The 27,354-nt window shown below is 37.7% G+C and overlaps 1 protein-coding gene across 1 annotated transcript in view; it reads left to right on the top strand.

Moving 5' to 3' along the window:
- Positions 1-889: 889 nt before the first annotated feature.
- LOC309619856 (sex comb on midleg-like protein 2) overlaps positions 890-27,354 on the top strand; it is an 89,410-nt gene continuing 62,945 nt past the window's right edge. Inside the window, exons 1-5 of the mRNA XM_082375704.1 lie at positions 890-952; positions 6,478-6,546; positions 12,093-12,161; positions 16,729-16,799; positions 17,639-17,873. Of these exons, the coding sequence (XP_082231830.1) occupies positions 17,675-17,873 (199 nt within the window). The 5' untranslated portion in view covers positions 890-952; positions 6,478-6,546; positions 12,093-12,161; positions 16,729-16,799; positions 17,639-17,674. The remainder of the gene's footprint in view (positions 953-6,477; positions 6,547-12,092; positions 12,162-16,728; positions 16,800-17,638; positions 17,874-27,354) is intronic.

The following is a 27,354-nucleotide window of genomic DNA, read 5'->3' as shown; positions in this document are numbered from 1 at the left end:
ACTCCAGACTGGAAATCTCTGAACTGGTATCATCGGGCAAAAAAATTGCTAGGGGAAGGGGGAAAAAGGAGGAGGAGGAGGAGGAGTCTACAGATCAAAAGAAATTTAAGAAATGTATCTGCCATTGCTCTGTATGGACTTTATTTGTGTCCTGATTGAAACAGACACATTTAAAATATTTAGGACAATAGGGAAAATGAGAATACTGACTACTTATTTGATAATATTAAAGAATTTTGGTTAATTATTCAGCATAATAATAGTATTATGATTAATTTTTAAATGAGTCATTTAAAGAAATATATACTGTAATAAATGTGGATGAAATACATCTTAGACTTGTTGAAGTCCCAAGGTCCAGTACTGTTTGAGTTCCTCAGCCTAGCACAGAGAAAAGCTTTGCCTAGTCCATTGAATTACATTGTATTCTAGCTTCCCTTTTGTTTTAAATTCCTCAAAAGCATGCACTTTATTTCTGAGGCACATTAATCTGAACATTGTAAGGATCAGCTCAGCTCATTTTGGTTTGTTCGTTCATTCACTTAACAAATGCTCAAGGGTGTTCTGTATGCCAGGTCCTTTTCTAGGCACTGAGGATACAGCAGTGAACAAAGGAGACAAAATAAATTTAAAAATTCCTGATCTTTTGGGAGCTTACATTTGAGTGAAGTGAGACATACGATAAACAAATAAGCAAATTATAAGGTACATTATATATTGGAAAGTGAAGTCCTATGCAGAAAATGAGGATATTAATTACAAAATTAAAGCTGGCTTCTATTAGAAAATAGTTTTAGTTTATGGTTTTTATAAGTACTCTTTCAAACTGTTGCTCTGGCCTTCTGTTAGTTCTCACTATTTTCTTTTCTTTCTTTTTTTTAAGAGTCAACGGATGCAGAGAAGGAGAATCAAGAGAAAGCTCCTCAGTCAGACACATCTCCTGTGCAAAATGGTAGGTTTTAAATTAGTTCAGTACAACATATTTTTCTTCCTCACTCAGTGTTGATATAAACTCTTTTCTTATTGCTTTTTGGTGTAATCTCTGTATAGTAAGCTCCTGTAAGTATAAAATCTAAGCAATAGGAAAGGTCAAAAAGATAGTATTTAATTTTGAAAATTTTACCTTGGTTTCACGTAGAGAGGGATTAAGTTAAAAGATAACCCTGTATTTCAGTGCAAATGTTGCCAAATTAAAGATATATAGTTATTAATTACCATGAATTACCAATTTAAATAATTTGATTATTAATAAAAACCCTTCTAACACTAGAGTCAATGTGAAAGTCCTTTTTTGATGGTCAAAAGACAGTCCAGTGGATTAAAGCTTAGGCCTTGAGGGGGTCTGACAGACCTGTTCTAGGATCTTGGCCTCATTCTTTACTGGCCTTGTGACCTTGGGCAAATTACTCAACATTCTTAGTCTCCTTTTTCTCCTGTGTAGCACAGGATAATACTACTTACCTCATGGAACTATTAGAATTCAAGAAAATGAGTGTAAAGCACCTAATATAATGCCTAGGCTTATAGTAAATGTTCAGTAAATGTTAACTTTATTTATGAAGTCTGAGTTATTAATTCATGTTTTAAGTTTTCTTTATTGTGAACAGCATGTATATAGCACTACATCAGAGACGCAGGAGATAGAATCTGACCCATTGCACCTGCTCTTAAGGAAAATGAGAAAATAAGTCATACATAGACAAAAGGCTGAATTAAAAAAATACTACAGCAAACTTACTGTGTTTGCCAGAGATTTCCAGGCAAACCTCTTGCCCCTTGTCTTTCTGTTGTACCTGCCCTGCCAGCCCTACTCTTGGAGTAAGTAGTTCACCCATGGACTTCCTGTTCCTACAGGAAGATTGCCTATAGAGGGAATCCCCATGGAGTCATTCTTTCTCACTGTAGCTGTGTCCTCAGTGTTTCCTTAGCTCTCTTTCTCATTGGCCTTATTTTGTTCCTCAGGTCTTCCTTCCAACCCACAAAACCCTCCAAAGGAAATGGAGGCCGTTAGGTTAGAAGGTTCTTCCTTATCCCTACAAATTCCTTTCCATTTTTTTAATATAACAGTTTTATTGAGATGTAATTCTTATCACACACAATCCACCCATTTCAAATATACAATTCAGTGGTTCTCAGTAGTACATTCCCAGAGTTGTGTAACCATCACCATAATCAATTTTCGAACATTTTCATCACCCTAAAAAGAGATCCTGTACCCAACGAGCAGCCACTCCCCATTTCCTCCCAGTGCCTCTCCCTAGGCAACCACTTATCTACTTTCTGTCTCTATAGATTTTCCTACTCTGGAAATTTCATGAAAATAAATTTGAAAAAATATACGCTTAAAGGTTGAAACTAGTAACTTTTCAAAATTCTCAAACTCTCTGTTTGAGAAATTCTGATGAAAAATGATATTACTTAATCAAATTGACAGACATTCTGCAGATATTTCTCAGGGCCCTGACTCTAACATCTCATTTTAGAAATCAGTGAGTGACTGCTGGAAGGTAAGCTCCAAGAGAGCCAGGAGTTTTGTCTGTTTTATTAACTGCTGCATCTGCAGTACCTAGTACAGTGCCTGACACATACTGGTGACCTTCTATGGGAATCCATTGATGAATAAGACAGATATGATTCTTGCTGTCTTTGAGCTTAAGTAGACATTAAACAAATGGCCCAGTTACAGTTGTGATAAATGCTATGAGGTATTGGGTGCTGATCATTCAGCTGAGAAGCTTCAAGCTCTAGATGTTTTGCCCATTTTCTTACATAGCCTCTGAACCCAAACCCAGCACTGGTAGAAGACATTATGATTCTGATTTACTCTGGAGAAGACTGGGGGGCCTCATAGATTATGTTCAGTTTGCTGAAAGGTGTTTGGGTTAATGTATGGACTAGAATAGAGTACAAATCAAACAAGAAGGACAATAGACATGTGCAGGTAACAGTCAGATCACAAAGTTATGTATGTATGTACATCTGTCTCACGAACAGGCCTATCAGTTCCCAGGGCTCCTTTTCTGAGAGAGGGTAATCCGCGCCCCCCCCCCGCCAGATCTGTCAGTGAGGATAAGATGCAGAGGCAGACGGGAACTTCATGCTTGTCTGTGACTTTGACTATTTTGGCTCCTGGTCAGCAATTCCAGCTGTGATACTGTAGATGTATCAAATCTAAATTAGTAAAGCCTTTTGCTATGTGTGTTTCCCCCATGTTATTGGCAGGCTCTCATCATATGGGCAACCAGCTGAACGGTTCTGTGGACTAAAAATTTTTGCCTTATGAATAAAGAAAAAAATTAAGGCTCCAAAGGTTAAATTAACTAGCAGTGCAATAGAAAATAAACGTATTATGGAGCACTGGTATAAAGGATTTGCTAGTTCCAATTATAGCCCATTAAGACAACAAATGGTAATAGAATATTTTAAAAATTGTGTTGGATAAAGTATTTTCCAATGTCATTGAAAAAATTTTAACAAATGTAACTGGTTTGTGGAAGAGTCTTCATTAAGTTCTTTGAGGTATAATTGTGAAATGGTTTTGATTTCTCAGTCATTATTTTCAACTTATACTCCTTTCTTCCTGGTATGGTGGCTCCTTAATGACATCCTGGTCAGATTTTTTCCCCCATTCATGTGTTGTTTTGTTCTTCTTTGGTAATGCTCTCCAAGATCGTATGGTGGTAGAGCTTCAGTTAGAACCTTGGGTCTCTTGATTGTCAGGTTAGGGCTTAGGAGGTCACTGAAATAACCTGGTCAGTTAAATTTTGGAGCCACAGATCTCAGTTTTCACTTTTAATAAAGCTATCCAGTATTCTTAAGTTTAGGCACAACTATGACATTTAGTTTTAGAATAATAACATAAACCATTTATTGAGTTACTTGCATGTATACTACTTCACTTAGTTCTCAAAATACCTTATACCATATGTATTACTTTCCTCGTTTTATAGATGAAGGAACTGAGGCTGAGAAAGTGAAATGACTTGCTCAGGGTCACGTAGCTAGTAAGAGGCAGAGTCAGACTGAAAGACGGCAGGTTCAGCTCCAGAGCCTGTGTTCCTTGACTTCTGCTGCATACCTTTCAGCACTGTGGTAGTGCTTGCTTTACATTATCTGGAAGAAGAATTAAACCCAGTATTTTTTTTTTTTAGTGAAAAATCTCTAAAAGGGTATACAGTGTTACATATGACATGCTTAATACCATATATAATATGTGTACATGCACATATAAATGGATACTTTCAGGTAACAGTGGTATTCTGAAGTTGGCTCACATCGGCTTGGGAGAGCCGGTGGTACACATTTCTTCCCCAACTTTGTGGTTGGTGACTTTACCTTGGCACTTGCAGTCAGCCATGGTGGTAGTATTTACACCACAGAAATCTGCAAACACTACCAGTCAGGCTTTTTGTTTGTTTGTATTTTCTGGAAAGTTGGCTGTTAAACATTTATTAGCAGTGTGTAAGTGGAACTGTTACATCCTTTGAAGGTTATATAAGTGGCTAGTAACACAGATTCCCCTAGGGAGGGAACTGCCGAACCCAATATTTTTATAGTGAGGAAATTAGACAAGAGTATAGAAAAAACCTCATGGTTGATGAGAATTAAACTTTGTATGAATTAATAGTACCTTTAATACTGCTATCAAGTCTTTCAGTGTCTTGGCAGTGTGACTGGCACAGTGAAAATCTTACTGTAGAACTATTTAGTAAATATAAATGTGTACTGTCTTCATACTAGCCAAATTATTTAAATAGAGAGCAGCCCATACATCCCTCTTGAGTGTTCACGTATGTTGAAGAGTCACCCAGTCATAACCAGAAAGTAGATCTGTTACCTTAAATGGTACACCTGGCATCATTCATAGATTCTTTTTTAAGAAGCTTGTCACTTGACAATTCAAGCATCAGTAAGGGTAAAACAGCAATAGAATGGAAACACATCAAGTGTGGTTAAATTCGTTAGTTCATAATGATACTAAAAAACAAAGCAAAACTTATTTGTCATCTGTGGAGAATGGTATGGATACGATTCTTTTTTTTTTTTTTTTTTTTTTTTTAATTTTTACAATTTTCTGGCCACACGGCATGTGGGATCTTTAGTTCCCCGACCAGGATCGAACCCTTGCTCCTACATTGGAAGCACAGAGTCTTAACCACTGGACCGCCAGGGAAGTCCCACGGGTACAATTCATTACTTTGAAAAACTAGAAAATAAAGGAAAGAACAAAGTGTTGATTGTGACTTCCCTTTGTGAGCTCTACCTCAAGGTAACTGAATGGTTGAAGAGGGGAGGTTTCTCTCTATAGAAGTTTTCTGGCTAATAAAGACAGGATGATAATTAGAATACCTCCATTTTGCAGCCACTAATGAACTAATGGATCTAGGCAATAATCATCCATGGCGGCTCATATCACAAAAAGAGCGAGAACTAGGTATATTAGGAACCCCCTGTGAGAAGTACCTATGAAGTCATCTTCTCTCCTCCTCCCAAAAAAGCCAAACCTGAATCTGGTTAAGCTCTTCTGGCTCGAAATAGCAATACAAATTTAGAGAAAATGTAAGGACCAGAAGAACCCAGCATCATGAGGAAGTGGTCAGCAAACTCCAGACTGGAAATCTCTGAACTGGTATCATCGGCAAAAAAATTGCTAGGGGAAGGGGGAAAAAGGAGGAGGAGGAGGAGGAGTCTACAGATCAAAAGAAATTTAAGAAATGTATCTGCCATTGCTCTGTATGGACTTTATTTGTGTCCTGATTGAAACAGACACATTTAAAATATTAGGACAATAGGGAAAAAGAGAATACTGACTACTTATTTGATAATATTAAAGAATTTTGGTTAATTATTCAGCATAATAATAGTATTATGATAATTTTTAAATGAGTCATTTAAGAAATATATACTGTAATAAATGTGGATGAAATACATCTTAGACTTGTTGAAGTCCCAAGGTCCAGTACTGTTTGAGTTCCTCAGCCTAGCACAGAGAAAAGCTTTGCCTAGTCCATTGAATTACATTGTATTCTAGCTTCCCTTTTGTTTTAAATTCTCAAAAGCATGCACTTTATTTCTGAGGCACATTAATCTGAACATTGTAAGGATCAGCTCAGCTCATTTTGGTTTGTTCGTTCATTCACTTAACAAATGCTCAAGGGTGTTCTGTATGCCAGGTCCTTTTCTAGGCACTGAGGATACAGCAGTGAACAAAGGAGACAAAATAAATTTAAAAATTCCTGATCTTTTGGAGCTTACATTTGAGTGAAGTGAGACATACGATAAACAAATAAGCAAATTATAAGGTACATTATATATTGGAAAGTGAAGTCCTATGCAGAAAATGAGGATAATTAATTACAAAATTAAAGCTGGCTTCTATTAGAAATAGTTTTAGTTTATGGTTTTTAAGTACTCTTTCAAACTGTTGCTCTGGCCTTCTGTTAGTTCTCACTATTTTCTTTCTTTCTTTTTTTTAAGAGTCAACGGATGCAGAGAAGGAGAATCAAGAGAAAGCTCCTCAGTCAGACACATCTCCTGTGCAAAATGGTAGGTTTTAAATTAGTTCAGTACAACATATTTTTCTTCCTCCACTCAGTGGTGATATAAACTCTTTTCTTATTGCTTTTTGGTGTAATCTCTGTATAGTAAGCTCCTGTAAGTATAAAATCTAAGCAATAGGAAAGGTCAAAAGATAGTATTTAATTTTGAAAATTTTACCTTGGTTTCACGTAGAGAGGGATTAAGTTAAAAGATAACCCTGTATTTCAGTGCAAATGTTGCCAAATTAAAGATATATAGTTATTAATTACCATGAATTACCAATTTAAAATAATTTGATTATTAATAAAAACCCTTCTAACACTAGAGTCAATGTGAAAGTCCTTTTTTGATGGTCAAAAGACAGTCCAGTGGGATTAAAGCTTAGGCCTTGAGGGGGTCTGACAGACCTGTTCTAGGATCTTGGCCTCATTCTTTACTGGCCTTGTGACCTTGGGCAAATTACTCAACATTCTTAGTCTCCTTTTTCTCCTGTGTAGCACAGGGATAATACTACTTACCTCATGGAACTATTAGAATTCAAGAAAATGAGTGTAAAGCACCTAATATAATGCCTAGGCTTATAGTAAATGTTCAGTAAATGTTAACTTTATTTATGAAGTCTGAGTTATTAATTCATGTTTTAAGTTTCTTTATTGTGAACAGCATGTATATAGCACTACATCAGAGACGCAGGAGATAGAATCTGACCCATTGCACCTGCTCTTAAGGAAAATGAGAAAATAAGTCATACATAGACAAAAGGCTGAATTAAAAAAATACTACAGCAAACTTACTGTGTTTGCCAGAGATTTCCAGGCAAACCTCTTGCCCCTTGTCTTTCTGTTGTACCTGCCCTGCCAGCCCTACTCTTGGAGTAAGTAGTTCACCCATGACTTCCTGTTCCTACAGGAAGATTGCCTATAGAGGTAATCCCCATGGAGTCATTCTTTCTCACTGTAGCTGTGTCCTCAGTGTTTCCTTAGCTCTCTTTCTCATTGGCCTTATTTTGTTCCTCAGGTCTCCCTTCCAACCCACAAAACCCTCCAAAGGAAATGGAGGCCGTTAGGTTAGAATGTTCTTCCTTATCCCTACAAATTCCTTTCCATTTTTTTAATATAACAGTTTTATTGAGATGTAATTCATATATCACACAATCCACCCATTTCAAATATACAATTCAGTGGTTCTCAGTAGTACATTCCCAGAGTTGTGTAACCATCACCATAATCAATTTTCGAACATTTTCATCACCCTAAAAAGAGATCCTGTACCCAACGAGCAGCCACTCCCCATTTCCTCCCAGTGCCTCTCCCTAGGCAACCACTTATCTACTTTCTGTCTCTATAGATTTTCCTACTCTGGAAATTTCATGAAAATAAATTTGAAAAAATATACGCTTAAAGGTTGAAACTAGTAACTTTTCAAAATTCTCAAACTCTCTGTTTGAGAAATTCTGATGAAAAATGATATTACTTAATCAAATTGACAGACATCTGCAGATATTTCTCAGGGCCCTGACTCTAACATCTCATTTTAGAAATCAGTGAGTGACTGCTGGAAGGTAAGCTCCAAGAGAGCCAGGAGTTTTGTCTGTTTTATTAACTGCTGCATCTGCAGTACCTAGTACAGTGCCTGACACATACTGGTGACCTTCTATGGGAATCCATTGATGAATAAGACAGATATGATTCTTGCTGTCTTTGAGCTTAAGTAGACATTAAACAAATGCCCAGTTACAGTTGTGATAAATGCTATGAGGTATTGGGTGCTGATCATTCAGCTGAGAAGCTTCAAGCTCTAGATGTTTTGCCCATTTTCTTTACATAGCCTCTGAACCCAAACCCAGCACTGGTAGAAGACATTATGATTCTGATTTACTCTGGAGAAGACTGGGGGGCCTCATAGATTATGTTCAGTTTGCTGAAAGGTGTTTGGGTTAATGTATGGACTAGAATAGAGTACAAATCAAACAAGAAGGACAATAGACATGTGCAGGTAACAGTCAGATCACAAAGTTATGTATGTATGTACATCTGTCTCACGAACAGGCCTATCAGTTCCCAGGGCTCCTTTCTGAGAGAGGGTAAATCCGCCCCCCGCCCCCCCCCCCCCCCCCCCCCGCCAGATCTGTCAGTGAGGATAAGATGCAGAGGCAGACGGGAACTTCATGCTTGTCTGTGACTTTGACTATTTTGGCTCCTGGTCAGCAATTCCAGCTGTGATACTGTAGATGTATCAAATCTAAATTAGTAAAGCCTTTTGCTATGTGTGTTTCCCCCATGTTATTGGCAGGCTCTCATCATATGGGCAACCAAGCTGAACGGTTCTGTGGACTAAAAATTTTTGCCTTATGAATAAAGAAAAAAATTAAGGCTCCAAAGGTTAAATTAACTAGCAGTGCAATAGAAAATAATCGTATTATGGAGCACTGGTATAAAGGATTTGCTAGTTCCAATTATAGCCCATTAAGACACAAATGGTAATAGAATATTTTAAAAATTGTGTTGGATAAAGTATTTTCCAATGTCATTGAAAAATTTTACAAATGTAACTGGTTTGTGGAAGAGTCTTCATTAAGTTCTTTGAGGTATAATTGTGAAATGGTTTTGATTTCTCAGTCATTATTTTCAACTTATACTCCTTTCTTCCTGGTATGGTGGCTCCTTAATGACATCCTGGTCAGATTTTTTTCCCCCATTCATGTGTTGTTTTGTTCTTCTTTGGTAATGCTCTCCAAGATCGTATGGTGGTAGAGCTTCAGTTAGAACCTTGGGTCTCTTGATTGTCAGGTTAGGGCTTAGGAGGTCACTGAAATAACCTGGTCAGTTAAATTTTGGAGCCACAGATCTCAGTTTTCACTTTTAATAAAGCTATCCAGTATTCTTAAGTTTAGGCACAACTATGACATTTAGTTTTAGAATAATAACATAAACCATTTATTGAGTTACTTGCATGTATACTACTTCACTTAGTTCTCAAAATACCTTATACCATATGTATTACTTTCCTCGTTTTATAGATGAAGGAACTGAGGCTGAGAAAGTGAAATGACTTGCTCAGGGTCACGTAGCTAGTAAGAGGCAGAGTCAGACTGAAAGACGGCAGGTTCAGCTCCAGAGCCTGTGTTCCTTGACATTCTGCTGCATACCTTTCAGCACTGTGGTAGTGCTTGCTTTACATTATCTGGAAGAAGAATTAAACCCAGTATTTTTTTTTTTTAGTGGAAAAATCTCTAAAAGGGTATACAGTGTTACATATGACATGCTTAATACCATATATAATATGTGTACATGCACATATAAATGGATACTTTCAGGTAACAGTGGTATTCTGAAGTTGGCTCACATCGGCTTGGGAGAGCCGGTGGTACACATTTCTTCCCAACTTTGTGGTTGGTGACTTTACCTTGGCACCTTGCAGTCAGCCATGGTGGTAGTATTTACACCACAGAAATCTGCAAACACTACCAGTCAGGCTTTTTGTTTGTTTGTATTTTCTGGAAAGTTGGCTGTTAAACATTTATTAGCAGTGTGTAAGTGGAACTGTTACATCCTTTGAAGGTTATATAAGAGGCTAGTAACACAGATTCCCCTAGGGAGGGAACTGCCGAACCCAATATTTTTATAGTGAGGAAATTAGACAAGAGTATAGAAAAAACCTCATGGTTGATGAGAATTAAACTTTGTATGAATTAATAGTACCTTTAATACTGCTATCAAGTCTTTCAGTGTCTTGGCAGTGTGACTGGCACAGTGAAAATCTTACTGTAGAACTATTTAGTAAATATAAATGTGTACTGTCTTCATACTAGCCAAATTATTTAAATAGAGAGCAGCCCATACATCCCTCTTGAGTGTTCACGTATGTTGAAGAGTCACCCAGTCATAACCAGAAAGTAGATCTGTTACCTTAAATGGTACACCTGGCATCATTCATAGATTCTTTTTTAAGAAGCTTGTCACTTGACAATTCAAGCATCAGTAAGGGTAAAACAGCAATAGATGGAAACACATCAAGTGTGGTTAAATTCGTTAGTTCATAATGATACTAAAAAACAAAGCAAAACTTATTTGTCATCTGTGGAGAATGGTATGGATACGATTCTTTTTTTTTTTTTTTTTTTTTTTTTAATTTTTACAATTTTCTGGCCACACGGCATGTGGGATCTTAGTTCCCCGACCAGGATCGAACCCATGCTCCCTACATTGGAAGCACAGAGTCTTAACCACTGGACCGCCAGGGAAGTCCCACGGGTACAATTCATTACTTTGAAAACTAGAAAATAAAGGAAAAGAACAAAGTGTTGATTGTGACTTCCCTTTGTGAGCTCTACCTCAAGGTAACTGAATGGTTGAAGAGGGGAGGTTTCTCTCTATAGAAGTTTTCTGGCTAATAAAGACAGGATGATAATTAGAATACCTCCATTTTGCAGCCACTAATGAACTAATGGATCTAGGCAATAATCATCCATGGCGGCTCATATCACAAAAAGAGCGAGAACTAGGTATATTAGGAACCCCCTGTGAGAAGTACCTATGAAGTCATCTTCTCTCCTCCTCCCAAAAAAGCCAAACCTGAATCTGGTTAAGCTCTTCTGGCTCGAAATAGCAATACAAATTTAGAGAAAATGTAAGGACCAGAAGAACCCAGCATCATGAGGAAGTGGTCAGCAAACTCCAGACTGGAAATCTCTGAACTGGTATCATCGGCAAAAAAATTGCTAGGGGAAGGGGGAAAAAGGAGGAGGAGGAGGAGGAGTCTACAGATCAAAAGAAATTTAAGAAATGTATCTGCCATTGCTCTGTATGGACTTTATTTGTGTCCTGATTGAAACAGACACATTTAAAATATTTAGGACAATAGGGAAAATGAGAATACTGACTACTTATTTGATAATATTAAAGAATTTTGGTTAATTATTCAGCATAATAATAGTATTATGATTAATTTTTAAATGAGTCATTTAAGAAATATATACTGTAATAAATGTGGATGAAATACATCTTAGACTTGTTGAAGTCCCAAGGTCCAGTACTGTTTGAGTTCCTCAGCCTAGCACAGAGAAAAGCTTTGCCTAGTCCATTGAATTACATTGTATTCTAGCTTCCCTTTTGTTTTAAATTCTCAAAAGCATGCACTTTATTTCTGAGGCACATTAATCTGAACATTGTAAGGATCAGCTCAGCTCATTTTGGTTTGTTCGTTCATTCACTTAACAAATGCTCAAGGGTGTTCTGTATGCCAGGTCCTTTTCTAGGCACTGAGGATACAGCAGTGAACAAAGGAGACAAAATAAATTTAAAAATTCCTGATCTTTTGGAGCTTACATTTGAGTGAAGTGAGACATACGATAAACAAATAAGCAAATTATAAGGTACATTATATATTGGAAAGTGAAGTCCTATGCAGAAAATGAGGATATTAATTACAAAATTAAAGCTGGCTTCTATTAGAAAATAGTTTTAGTTTATGGTTTTTATAAGTACTCTTTCAAACTGTTGCTCTGGCCTTCTGTTAGTTCTCACTATTTTCTTTCTTTCTTTTTTTTTAAGAGTCAACGGATGCAGAGAAGGAGAATCAAGAGAAAGCTCCTCAGTCAGACACATCTCCTGTGCAAAATGGTAGGTTTTAAATTAGTTCAGTACAACATATTTTTCTTCCTCACTCAGTGTTGATATAAACTCTTTTCTTATTGCTTTTTGGTGTAATCTCTGTATAGTAAGCTCCTGTAAGTATAAAATCTAAGCAATAGGAAAGGTCAAAAAGATAGTATTTAATTTTGAAAATTTTACCTTGGTTTCACGTAGAGAGGGATTAAGTTAAAAGATAACCCTGTATTTCAGTGCAAATGTTGCCAAATTAAAGATATATAGTTATTAATTACCATGAATTACCAATTTAAAATAATTTGATTATTAATAAAAACCCTTCTAACACTAGAGTCAATGTGAAAGTCCTTTTTTGATGGTCAAAAGACAGTCCAGTGGATTAAAGCTTAGGCCTTGAGGGGGTCTGACAGACCTGTTCTAGGATCTTGGCCTCATTCTTTACTGGCCTTGTGACCTTGGGCAAATTACTCAACATTCTTAGTCTCCTTTTTCTCCTGTGTAGCACAGGGATAATACTACTTACCTCATGGAACTATTAGAATTCAAGAAAATGAGTGTAAAGCACCTAATATAATGCCTAGGCTTATAGTAAATGTTCAGTAAATGTTAACTTTATTTATGAAGTCTGAGTTATTAATTCATGTTTTAAGTTTCTTTATTGTGAACAGCATGTATATAGCACTACATCAGAGACGCAGGAGATAGAATCTGACCCATTGCACCTGCTCTTAAGGAAAATGAGAAAATAAGTCATACATAGACAAAAGGCTGAATTAAAAAAATACTACAGCAAACTTACTGTGTTTGCCAGAGATTTCCAGGCAAACCTCTTGCCCCTTGTCTTTCTGTTGTACCTGCCCTGCCAGCCCTACTCTTGGAGTAAGTAGTTCACCCATGACTTCCTGTTCCTACAGGAAGATTGCCTATAGAGGTAATCCCCATGGAGTCATTCTTTCTCACTGTAGCTGTGTCCTCAGTGTTTCCTTAGCTCTCTTTCTCATTGGCCTTATTTTGTTCCTCAGGTCTTCCTTCCAACCCACAAAACCCTCCAAAGGAAATGGAGGCCGTTAGGTTAGAATGTTCTTCCTTATCCCTACAAATTCCTTTCCATTTTTTTAATATAACAGTTTTATTGAGATGTAATTCATATATCACACAATCCACCCATTTCAAATATACAATTCAGTGGTTCTCAGTAGTACATTCCCAGAGTTGTGTAACCATCACCATAATCAATTTTCGAACATTTTCATCACCCTAAAAAGAGATCCTGTACCCAACGAGCAGCCACTCCCCATTTCCTCCCAGTGCCTCTCCCTAGGCAACCACTTATCTACTTTCTGTCTCTATAGATTTTCCTACTCTGGAAATTTCATGAAAATAAATTTGAAAAAATATACGCTTAAAGGTTGAAACTAGTAACTTTTCAAAATTCTCAAACTCTCTGTTTGAGAAATTCTGATGAAAAATGATATTACTTAATCAAATTGACAGACATCTGCAGATATTTCTCAGGGCCCTGACTCTAACATCTCATTTTAGAAATCAGTGAGTGACTGCTGGAAGGTAAGCTCCAAGAGAGCCAGGAGTTTTGTCTGTTTTATTAACTGCTGCATCTGCAGTACCTAGTACAGTGCCTGACACATACTGGTGACCTTCTATGGGAATCCATTGATGAATAAGACAGATATGATTCTTGCTGTCTTTGAGCTTAAGTAGACATTAAACAAATGCCCAGTTACAGTTGTGATAAATGCTATGAGGTATTGGGTGCTGATCATTCAGCTGAGAAGCTTCAAGCTCTAGATGTTTTGCCCATTTTCTTTACATAGCCTCTGAACCCAAACCCAGCACTGGTAGAAGACATTATGATTCTGATTTACTCTGGAGAAGACTGGGGGGCCTCATAGATTATGTTCAGTTTGCTGAAAGGTGTTTGGGTTAATGTATGGACTAGAATAGAGTACAAATCAAACAAGAAGGACAATAGACATGTGCAGGTAACAGTCAGATCACAAAGTTATGTATGTATGTACATCTGTCTCACGAACAGGCCTATCAGTTCCCAGGGCTCCTTTCTGAGAGAGGGTAAATCCGCCCCCCGCCCCCCCCCCCCCCCCCCCCCCCGCCAGATCTGTCAGTGAGGATAAGATGCAGAGGCAGACGGGAACTTCATGCTTGTCTGTGACTTTGACTATTTTGGCTCCTGGTCAGCAATTCCAGCTGTGATACTGTAGATGTATCAAATCTAAATTAGTAAAGCCTTTTGCTATGTGTGTTTCCCCCATGTTATTGGCAGGCTCTCATCATATGGGCAACCAAGCTGAACGGTTCTGTGGACTAAAAATTTTTGCCTTATGAATAAAGAAAAAAATTAAGGCTCCAAAGGTTAAATTAACTAGCAGTGCAATAGAAAATAATCGTATTATGGAGCACTGGTATAAAGGATTTGCTAGTTCCAATTATAGCCCATTAAGACACAAATGGTAATAGAATATTTTAAAAATTGTGTTGGATAAAGTATTTTCCAATGTCATTGAAAAATTTTACAAATGTAACTGGTTTGTGGAAGAGTCTTCATTAAGTTCTTTGAGGTATAATTGTGAAATGGTTTTGATTTCTCAGTCATTATTTTCAACTTATACTCCTTTCTTCCTGGTATGGTGGCTCCTTAATGACATCCTGGTCAGATTTTTTTCCCCCATTCATGTGTTGTTTTGTTCTTCTTTGGTAATGCTCTCCAAGATCGTATGGTGGTAGAGCTTCAGTTAGAACCTTGGGTCTCTTGATTGTCAGGTTAGGGCTTAGGAGGTCACTGAAATAACCTGGTCAGTTAAATTTTGGAGCCACAGATCTCAGTTTTCACTTTTAATAAAGCTATCCAGTATTCTTAAGTTTAGGCACAACTATGACATTTAGTTTTAGAATAATAACATAAACCATTTATTGAGTTACTTGCATGTATACTACTTCACTTAGTTCTCAAAATACCTTATACCATATGTATTACTTTCCTCGTTTTATAGATGAAGGAACTGAGGCTGAGAAAGTGAAATGACTTGCTCAGGGTCACGTAGCTAGTAAGAGGCAGAGTCAGACTGAAAGACGGCAGGTTCAGCTCCAGAGCCTGTGTTCCTTGACATTCTGCTGCATACCTTTCAGCACTGTGGTAGTGCTTGCTTTACATTATCTGGAAGAAGAATTAAACCCAGTATTTTTTTTTTTTAGTGGAAAAATCTCTAAAAGGGTATACAGTGTTACATATGACATGCTTAATACCATATATAATATGTGTACATGCACATATAAATGGATACTTTCAGGTAACAGTGGTATTCTGAAGTTGGCTCACATCGGCTTGGGAGAGCCGGTGGTACACATTTCTTCCCAACTTTGTGGTTGGTGACTTTACCTTGGCACCTTGCAGTCAGCCATGGTGGTAGTATTTACACCACAGAAATCTGCAAACACTACCAGTCAGGCTTTTTGTTTGTTTGTATTTTCTGGAAAGTTGGCTGTTAAACATTTATTAGCAGTGTGTAAGTGGAACTGTTACATCCTTTGAAGGTTATATAAGAGGCTAGTAACACAGATTCCCCTAGGGAGGGAACTGCCGAACCCAATATTTTTATAGTGAGGAAATTAGACAAGAGTATAGAAAAAACCTCATGGTTGATGAGAATTAAACTTTGTATGAATTAATAGTACCTTTAATACTGCTATCAAGTCTTTCAGTGTCTTGGCAGTGTGACTGGCACAGTGAATTGACGTGTCCAGGCAAAGTATACTGCTTTCTGACCTTCTCTTCTAGCATAATATATCATGAAGGCGAAGTGAGAGAAAGGACAGCAAGAGTTTGTAGAAAATATAGATAATTACAACAATGCCTATCAGTCATTGCACTGATGACTGGTTTCTGCTTTGTTCTGCTCCCATATTCTTAACACCCTGGATGGGGATCTGATAGTCAGTTGAGAAACAATGCTGGTTCTCAGAGTTTTTCTTTCCACAAAGTATTGCTTTATTTCTGCTCTACCACACATCTAAACACCTTTAGATCCCTGTGAAAAACAAACGCTTTCACAGTAATGGGATGAAATGGTAAAAACATGTCTTGAGTAAATTTATATTTGAGACATATGAGTAGAATTTGCTATTACTCTATAAAAAGTCCTTTAGTTATTTCTAGAGTTCACATTTTCAGAAGCACTGTGCTGCAGTCTTCATTACATCAAGATGATCTAGATTGTAATTTATATCAGAGCTATTATTATCAGGAAGTTGTCTTATTTTTTACTTCCATGCTGGTAGTCAAATGTAGATCAGGAAATTTGAATCTGTTCTTTAAGAAGTATTTCTTTGAAGAGATATGGAACTAAAACCCATTTTATTCCTGAAAGTTAGTATACATATTATATGTATTAATGGGAATTCCCTGCTGGTACAGTGGTTAAGACTCGGCACTTTCACTGCCGTGGGCCCAGGTTCGATTCCTGGTCGGGGAACTAAGATCCCACAAGCTGCGTGGCATGGCCAAAAAAAGGAAACAACAAAACTATTTTTGCGTGTTTTTTTCCAGATGATTTTCACTGGGGAAATTACTTGAAAGAGACTGGATCTTTAAGTGCTCCTTCAGAGTGTTTCAGACAGGTATGCCAAAATTCTGTAGATGTCATGTTGTATATATTGATGTAAACTATTAACTTGTTGAAGGGTGCCTGTGTGATTGTTAGGTTCTAGTAGTGTGAGGAGATAGTGGGATTGTGGTAGTGCTGCTTAAGAACCAGATGGTCTCTTTGCATCCATTCATTAAGAATTTACTTTATGTCAGATATACTAAGCTCTTATGACTGCCCCTCTGGAGAGAAAGACAGACATGTAAATAATTAATTATGAAAAGTGTGATAAGTATACTGGGAGGGCTTACAGAAGAGGTGGCTATCTGAGGTGGTTGGGATGAGGGGAGGGATATTCCAGGCAGAGAGAACATCCAAAGCAAAGGCACGTGGGTGTAAAAGAACCTGAGTGTTAAGGGATGGTATGGGGTGGCTGAAGCACAAAGTGGGTAGAAGTGATAATATGGGAATGAGATTAAGGTGCGGTGGCTTTTAACCTGTACTGAGGATTTGGACTTTATGTTAGGCAGTGGTGAGCTGCCGTTCGGCTTATTTTAAGGGGAATGGCCTAATCATATTCTTATTTTAGAAAGCCACTCAGGATGCATTTTTGAGGCTGTATTTGGGTTGCCTGGAAGTGGGCAGATGAGTAAGACCAGCAGTGGGCAGCCAAGTCAGGCTGCATGTGAAGCCAAGGAGAGGGTTTGGAGAAGATCTTTTTCTTAACCCTTATAGCTCTTACTTTGTTCACCAACTGCTGTGACTGTTACTTAAAACGTTCCTCGCGTATTCTGGTAACATAACTGACCATTTGATTTTCTTATAGTTGATGGGTTTTAACAAAATTTTATTTATATGTGTGTTTATATATAGTCCAAGATTCCACCTGCTAATGACTTCAAAGTTGGTATGAAATTGGAAGCCCGTGACCCTCGCAATATGACTTCAATATGTATCGCCACAGTCGTTGGAATTACTGGTGCCAGGCTACGTTTAAGACTGGACGGTAGTGACAACAGAAATGATTTTTGGCGGCTTGTTGATTCTCCGGACATACAGCCTGTTGGGACATGTGAAAAGGAGGGGGACTTACTTCAGCCTCCACTGGGTAAGGATAAACAGTTTTTAAAATAACATATTCTTGTTAATGTAATATTCAATAGAAATAATTTTAACTGGCCTTTTAAAAATCTCTTCTTCTGGGCATTCTTACAAATAGATAGTCAGGTGGTTACTGTGGAGAATGTTGAGAAAGTAACTCAGTACCATATGTTATAGAGTTTCACCTAAGTACATATTTGGCATTTGTGTGCTAAAGTTTCCCCACTCCGGCAAGACTCATTCTGCCTTAAAACTTGAAATGTCAAAAGCAGCTCTACTGGATTACACATGAAGATTCAGAAACCCTTCTGGGGGAGAAGTTTGTAGCATTTGATATGAGTCACTTCCTCCCTCAATATTGTCTAATGAGCCATTCATCATTTTTGGTATGGGGATGAGCACAGCAGAAGGGTATGATTTTACATTGGGACTCCAGTTGCAGACTTGGGAATTTCATTCCACCTATGTGGGAAGAAGTCATAGTGAGAGGGGTAGGAGCCAGTACCTGTAGATCTTTGAAAAGGAGGAGGTGGATGGAACTCTTCAGCAAAGGTTTTTAATACAAAGCTCTCAATTTTGACCAAGTTTTTAAAAGGTAAGAAGTCTGTGACACTAATTTTGTGCAAAAATTTTCTCTTTTAAAGAGTACCATGGTATTCTGTAGAATATAAGGATTTAGTTTATTACTTCTACATTCTGAGTGAATGGTGGGTATCGGTTTTTGTTTCTTCTTTACAATGCTAAAAATGAAAATTCTCTGTTATAAAGCACAGTGAGAGAATGGATTTTTTTGTCTCCTACTAGTGAAAAATTCCCTGGGAACCAAAAATGTAAGATAATAATAACTACTCTTTTAGCAATATCTTTTTATACTGTCCTTGCTGTAATTGTTACTTATTCCTAATTTGGTTTAAAATATTTGAAAAAACTAATCAGAGATGTGTTATTCCAAGAAGATGGTTTAGGGTGTATGTGTTTTATGCTTTTCCCCTTTTCTTTCTTCATATCATTCACATTTTTTGTTGTTTATTTTTATAATATTTCTTAAATCATACAGAATTCTGTAAGAGACATAATATAAACCTGAGGCTTAGTGCTTCCCTGTTTGGATTTTATTTCTCTGTTTACAGCATGATACTATGTGTTTGTATTTTGTTTAAAGGAAACATAGCTATTGTGATTGTCAGCATTTCAAACACATAACCAGATTTATAATCATTCTTTTTTCAAATTATTTTTAGAGTTTATTAATTAAAAATATGAAATACATAGCAATACATGCTGATTAGTGTGTATTTTGACAGCACATAATAAAAAAAATGCAATTTTTGCCTATTTGCTCATCAGGTGCTTTTGAATAGTTTCCATTTTAATATAACACAACTTATTTCGTTTTCCTTTTTAAAAAGTTTATTTATTTAAACCTTAAAGGTTATTATTTAAAAGGTTTTTTTTTTGTTTTTTTTGGTTTTTTTTGGCTGCGTTGGGTCTTTGTTGCTGCGCACGGGCTTTCTCTAGTTGTGGCGAGCGGGAGCTACTCTTCATTGTGGAGCACGGGCTTCTCATTGTGGTGGCTTCTCTTATTGTGGAGCACGGGCCCTAGGCACCCGGGCTTCAGTAGTTGCAGCACGCAGGCTCAGTAGTTGCGGCACACGGGCCCTAGAGTGCGTGGGCTCAGTAGTTGGCGCACAGGCTCTAGGGCGCACAGGCTTCCGTAGTTGTGGCGTGTGGGCTCAGTAGTTGTGGCACACAGGCTTAGTTGCTCTGTGACATGTGGGATCTTCCTGGACCAGGGATCGAACCCGTGTCCTCTGCATTGGCAGGCACATTCTTAACCACTGCACCACCAGGGAAGTCCCTAAAAGGTTTTTTTAAAGTTTCAACATACATGGAGAAAAGTGTACAGCTTATAAACGAACACACTTGTATAACCAACACCCAAATCAAGAAATAGAACATTGTCAGCACCCTAGAAGCCCCCCATTCCTGCTGATCCCCAGTCATATCCTCCTCCTTCCCAAAGGTAACTACTGTCCAGACTTCCTAATATCATGGATTAGTTTTATCTATGAATTTGTAACATGCACTTTGATCTTTTTTGACCTTTTAATCTATGTTTGACTTTAGGCAATTAAAGAATTAAGAAAAATGCTAAATTAAAAAAGAAAATCATGGTACATCATGTAATAGGATAAGATGGGGGTTAAGAGAAAGGCATAAGGACCAGAGAATGATTCTTATGCACTATTCTAACCACAGTGTGGAGAATCCATGCTGTGGATAACTATTTATTAGATATCACTAATAATACTGATTTATTTTAAGAGAGTGTGTAACAACCCTCCCCCATTTTTCCCTAGCAACAATTATTTTCCTAGTCAGATTAAGGGTGTTTGGGTACATGATTATTATAGGATGACTTTCTGTCTGAACTTCCTTGCGTATTTTATCCTATTGATGGACCCATTGCCAACGTGATTCATGTGCCTCCCTATCTTAATGCATGTATTCATCAGGGATGCATGCCAAGTTCTCACCAATTCTGGCATCAAGGGAGGCAAGTGTTGCATGTAACAGATTGCCCCCAGAAAATACTAAAACTAGCAGACCCCTGCTCCCCGCTGCACATGCCAGATGCTGTGATATTCACCATTAATTGATGAGATCTCTAGAGAAGACACCTGTTGAGTCTATTTTGATAGTATCTGATAACAAGTTCTAAGATAAGATCATTTACTGTGAGCAAAGATTACTAAAGTGAGAGCTGTCTTTTTTCCCAACATAATGTATGAAAAATTTCAAACCTACAAAAAAGGTGAAAGAATTTTACAGTGAACACCGCATACCCACTACCTAGGCTCTACCCGTTATCATTTTACTATACTTGCTTTATCACTTATCTGTCCATCTGTCCTCCTGTCGATTCATCAGTCCATCATATTTTTAAATGCACTTCAGGATAAGTTATTGCCATCAGTGCGTTTCTCCTAAATACGTTCGCATGCATATCATTAACTAGAGTTCACTGTTTATTTACAGGTTTTTTCCTTTTGAGGTGAAATTTACATATGGTGAAATGCACCATCATAAGTGTACATTTGCTGAGTTTGACAGAAAACTGTCTTTCGGAAAGGAAATAAGGCAGGGGCTCTGCGGAAAAAGAGGGACTGGAAGTCTTTTGCAGCCTTTTTACCCTGCGTGTGTGGTTGTTGGTGGGGAATGGAAGCTCTCCTGGGCTCTGGCTTGGATTTCTCCTAGTATTATGGCCCATTCCCAACATACATGTGTATGTTGGTGAACCCTAGCTAGTGGCTTCTTTAAAATGAGAATTTCTACCCTCACTGTAGCATTCTTGTCTAATAGTACAGTGGATACAGTAGCACTGATTGGAGGGTGCACCAGCTCCTCTTGCCCATTTCCTTAGTTCCTCAATAAGAAAGTCATTCTCGGGAGGAGGGGCAAGATGGCAGAAGAGTAAGACGCGGAGATCACCTTCCTTCCCACAGATACAGTAGAAATACATCTACATGTGGAACTGCTCCTACAGAACACCCACTGAATGCTGGCAGAAGACGTTAGACCTCCCAAAAACTTTATTTTATTTTATTTTATCCTCTTTTTTTCTTTCTTTCTATTTTTTTCTCCCTTTTATTCTGAGCCGTGTGGATGAAAGGCTCTTGGTGCTCCAGCCAGGCATCAGGGCTGTGCCTCTGAGGTGGGAGAGCCAACTTCAGGACATTGGTCTACAAGAGACCTCCCAGCTCCACGTAATACCAAACGGCGAAAATCTCTGAGAGATCTCCATCTCAACATCAAGACCCAGCTTCACTCAACGACCAGCAAGCTACAGTGCTGGACACCCTATGCCAAACAACTAGCAAGACAGGAACACAGCCCCATCCATTAGCAGAGAGGCTGCCTAAAATCATAATAAGGCCACAGACACCCCAAAACACACCACCAGACGTGGACATGCCCACCAGAAAGACAAGATCCAACCTCATCCACCAGAACACAGGCACTAGTCCCCTCCACCAGGACGCCTACACAACCCACTGAACCAACCTTAGCCACTGGGGACAGATACCAAAAACAACGGGAACTACGAACCTGCAGCCTGTGAAAAGGAGACCCCAAACACAGTAAGATAAGCAAAATGAGAAGACAAAAAACCACACAGCAGGTGAAGGAGCAGGGTCAAAACACACCAGACCTAACAAATGAAGAGGAAATAGGCAGTCTACCTGAAAAAGAATTCAGAATAATGATAGTAAAGATGATCCAAAATCTTGGAAATGGAATAGACAAAATGCAAGAAACATTTAACAAGGATGTAGAAGAACTAAAGAGGAACCAAGCAATGATGAAAAACACAATAAATGAAATTTAAAATACTCTAGATGGGATCAATAGCAGAATAACTGAGGCAGAAGAACGGATAAGTGACCTGGAAGACAGAATGGTGGAATTCACTGCTGCGGAACAGAATAAAGAAAAAAGAATGAAAAGAACTGAGGACAGTCTCAGAGACCTCTGGGAAAACATTAAACGCACCAACATTCGAATTATAGGGGTCCCAGAAGAAGAAGAGAAAAAGAAAGGGACTGAGAAAATATTTGAAGAGATTATAGTTGAAAACTTCCCTAATATGGGAAAGGAAATAGTTAATCAAGTCCAGGAAGCACAGAGAGTCCCATACAGGATAAATCCAAGGAGAAACATGCCAAGACACATATTAATCAAACTATCAAAAATTAAATATAAAGAAAACATATTAAAAGCAGCAAGGGAAAAACAACAAATAACACACAAGGGAATCCCCATAAGGTTAACAGCTGATCTTTCAGCAGAAACTCTGCAAGCCAGAAGGGAGTGGCAGGATATACTTAAAGTCATGAAGGAGAAAAACCTACAACCAAGGTTACTCTACCCAGCAAGGATCTCATTCAGATTTGATGGAGAAATTAAAACCTTTACAGACAAGCAAAAGCTGAGAGAGTTCAGCACCACCAAACCAGCTTTACAACAAATGCTAAAGGAACTTCTCTAGGCAAGAAACACAAGAGGAGGAAAACACCTACAATAACAAACCCAAAATATTTAAGAAAATGGGAATAGGAACATACATATCGATAATTACCTTAAACGTAAATGGATTAAATGCTCCCACCAAAAGACACAGACTGGCTGAATGGATACAAAAACAAGACCCGTATATATGCTGTCTACAAGAGACCCACTTCAGACCTAGAGACACTTACAGACTGAAAGTGAGGGGATGGAAAAAGATATTCCATGCAAATGGAAATCAAAAGAAAGCTGGAGTAGCAATTCTCATATCAGACAAAATAGACTTTAAAATAAAGACTATTACAAGAGACAAAGAAGGACACTATATAATGATCAAGGGATCAATCCAAGAGGAAGATATAACAATTGTAAATATTTATGCACCCAACATAGGAGCACCTCAATACATAAGGCAAATACTAACAGCCATAAAAGGGGAAATCGACAGTAACACAATCATAGTAGGGGACTTTAACACCCCACTTTCACCAATGGACAGATCATCCAAAATGAAAATAAATAAAGAAACACAAGCTTTAAATGATACATTAAGCAAGATGGACTTAATTGATATTTATAGGACATTCCACCCAAAAACAACAGAATACACATTTTTCTCAAGTGCTCATGGAACATTCTCCAGGATAGATCATATCTTGGGTCACAAATCAAGCCTTGGTAAATTGAAGAAAACTGAAATCGTATCAAGTATCTTTTCCGACCACAACGCTATGAGACTAGATATCAATTACAGGAAAAGATCTGTAAAAAATACAAACACATGGAGGCTACACAATACACTACTTAATAACGAAGTGATCACTGAGGAAATCAAAGGGGAAATCAAAAAATACCTAGAAACAAATGACAATGGAGACACGACGACCCAAAACCTATGGGATGCAGCAAAAGCAGTGCTAAGAGGGAAGTTTATAGCAATACAAGCCTACATCAAGAAACAGGAAACATCTCGAATAAACAACCTAACCTTGCACCTAAAGCAATTAGAGAAAGAAGAGCAAAAAAACCCCAAAGCTAGCAGAAGGAAAGAAATCATAAAGATCAGATCAGAAATAAATGAAAAAGAAATGAAGGAAACAATAGCAAAAATCAATGAAACTAAAAGCTGGTTCTTCGAGAAGATAAACAAAATTGATAAACCATTAGCCAGACTCAGCAAGAGAAAAAGGGAGAAGACTCAAATCAATAGAATTAGAAATGAAAAAGGAGAAGTAACCACTGACACTGCAGAAATACAAACGATCATGAGAGATTACTACAAGCAACTCTATGCCAATAAAATGGACAACCTGGAAGAAATGGACAGATTCTTAGAAATGCACAACCTACCGAGACTGAACCAGGAAGAAATAGAAAATATGAACAGACCAATCACAAGCACTGAAATTGAAACTGTGATTAAAAATCTTCCAACAAACAAAAGCCCAGGACCAGATGGCTTCACAGGCGAATTCTATCAAACATTTAGAGAAGAGCTAACACCTATCCTTCTCAAACTCTTCCAAAATATTGCAGAGGGAGGAACACTCCCCAACTCATTCTACGAGGCCACCATCACCCTGATACCAAAACCAGACAAAGATGTCACAAAGAAAGAAAACTACAGACCAATATCACTGATGAACATAGATGCAAAAATCCTCAACAAAATACTAGCAAACAGAATCCAACAGCACATTAAGAGGATCATACACCATGATCAAGTGGGGTTTATCCCAGGAATGCAAGGATTCTTCAATATATGCAAATCAATCAATGTGATACATCATATTAACAAATTGAAGGAGAAAAACCATATGATCATCTCAATAGATGCAGAGAAAGCTTTCGACAAAATTCAACACCCATTTATGATAAAAGCCCTGCAGAAAGTAGGCATAGAGGGAACTTTCCTCAACATAATAAAGGCCATATATGACAAACCCACAGCCAACATTGTCCTCAATGGTGAAAAACTGAAACCATTTCCACTAAGATCAGGAACAAGACAAGGTTGCCCACTCTCACCACTATTATTCAACATAGTTTTGGAAGTGTTAGCCACAGCAATCAGAGAAGAAAAAGAAATAAAAGGAATCCAAATCGGAAAAGAAGAAGTAAAGCTGTCACTGTTTGCAGATGACATGATACTATACATAGAGAATCCTAAAGATGCCACCAGAAAACTACTAGAGCTAATCAATGAATTTGGTAAAGTAGCAGGATACAAAATTAATGCACAGAAATCTCTTGCATTCCTATATACTAATGATGAAAAATCTGAAAGTGAAATTAAGAAAACACTCCCATTTACCTTTGCAACAAAAAGAATAAAATATCTAGGAATAAACCTACCTAAGGAGACAAAAGACCTGTATGCAGAAAATTATAGGACACTGATAAAAGAAATTAAAGATGATACAAATCGATGGAGAGATATACCATGTTCTTGGATTGGAAGAATCAACATTGTGAAAATGACTCTACTACCCAAAGCAATCTACAGATTCAATGCAATCCCTATCAAACTACCACTGGCATTTTTCACAGAACTAGAACAAAAATTTCACAATTTGTATGGAGACACAAAAGACCCCGAATAGCCAAAGCAATCTTGAGAACGAAAAATGGAGCTGGAGGAATCAGGCTCCCTGACTTCAGACTATATTACAAAGCTACAGTAATCAAGACAGTTTGGTACTGGCACAAAAACAGAAATATAGATCAATGGAACAAGATAGAAAGCCCAGAGATAAACCCACGCACATATGGTCACCTTATCTTTGATAAAGGAGGCGAGCATATACAGTGGAGAAAAGACAGCCTCTTCAATAAGTGGTGCTGGGAAAACTGGACAGGTACATGTAAAAGTATGAAATTAGAACACTCCCTGACACCATACACAAAAATAAACTCAAAATGGATTAAAGACCTAAGTGTAAGGCCAGACACTATCAAACTCTTAGAGGAAAACATAGGCAGAACACTCTATGACATAAATCACAGCAAGATCCTTTTTGACCCACCTCCTAGAGAAATGGAAATAAAAACAGAAATAAACAAATGGGACCTAATGAAACTTAAAAGCTTTTGCACAGCAAAGGAAACCATAAACAAGACAAAAAGACAACCCTCAGAATGGGAGAAAATATTTGCAAATGAAGCAACTGACAAAGGATTAATCTCCAAGATTTACAAGCAGCTCATGCAGCTCAATAACAAAAAAACAAACAACCCAATCCAAAAATGGGCAGAAGACCTAAACAGACATTTCTCCAAAGAAGATATACAGATGGCCAACAGACACATGAAAGAATGCTCAACATCATTAATCATTAGAGAAATGCAAATCAAAACTACAATGAGGTATCATCTCACACCGGTCAGAATGGCCATCATCAAAAAATCTACAAACAATAAATGCTGGAGAGGGTGTGGAGAAAAGGGAACACTCTTGCACTGTTGGTGGGAATGTAAATTGATACAGCCACTATGGAGAACAGTATGGAGGTTCCTTAAAAAACTAAAAATAGAACTACCATACGACCCAGCAATCCCACTACTGGGCATATACCCTGAGAAAACCATAATTCAAAAAGAGTCATGTACCAAAATGTTCATTGCAGCTCTATTTACAATAGCCAGGACATGGAAGCAACCTAAGTGTCCATCATCGGATGAATGGATAAAGAAGATGTGGCACATATATACAATGGAATATTACTCAGCCATAAAAAGAAATGAAATGGAGGTATTTGTAGTGAGGTGGGTGGAGTTAGAGTCTGTCATACAGAGTGAAGTAAGTCAGAAAGAGTAAAACAAATACAGTATGCTAACACATATATATGGAATCTAAGGAAAAAAAAAAAAGGTCATGAAGAACCTAGTGGCAAGATGGGAATAAAGACACAGACCTACTAAAGAATGGACTTGAGGATATGGGGAGGGGGAGAGTTGAGATGTGACAGGGTGAGAGAGTGTCATGGACATATATACACTACCAAATGTAAAATAGATAGCTAGTGGGAAGCAGCCACATAGCACAGGGAGATCAGCTCGGTGCTTTGTGACCGGCTGGGGGGGTGGGATGGGGAGGGTGGGAGGGAGGGAGATGCGGGAGGGAAGAGATATGGGGATATATGTATATGTATAGCTGATTCACTTTGTTATAAAGCAGAAATTAACACACCATTGTGAAGCAATTATACTTCAATAAAGATGTTTAAAAAAAAAAATAGACTTGCTCAATGCAGGGATGCCACAAACCTTCATTTTGTAAAAAACACAGTATCTGCAAAGTGCAGTAAAGCAAAATGCAATAAAATGAGACATGCCTATAAAAAAAAAAAAAGAAAGTCATTCTCTGGAGGAGAATGGTAAATGAAACGTTTTTTTTAATACCAGCTTGCTGTAATATC

This window comes from Balaenoptera borealis (assembly GCF_965194805.1).
Source record: "Balaenoptera borealis genome assembly, chromosome: X".
NCBI classification, from domain to species: Eukaryota; Metazoa; Chordata; class Mammalia; order Artiodactyla; family Balaenopteridae; genus Balaenoptera; species Balaenoptera borealis.
Note: the sequence above shows the minus strand (reverse complement) of the source record. Positions and strands in the feature narration are given on the sequence as shown.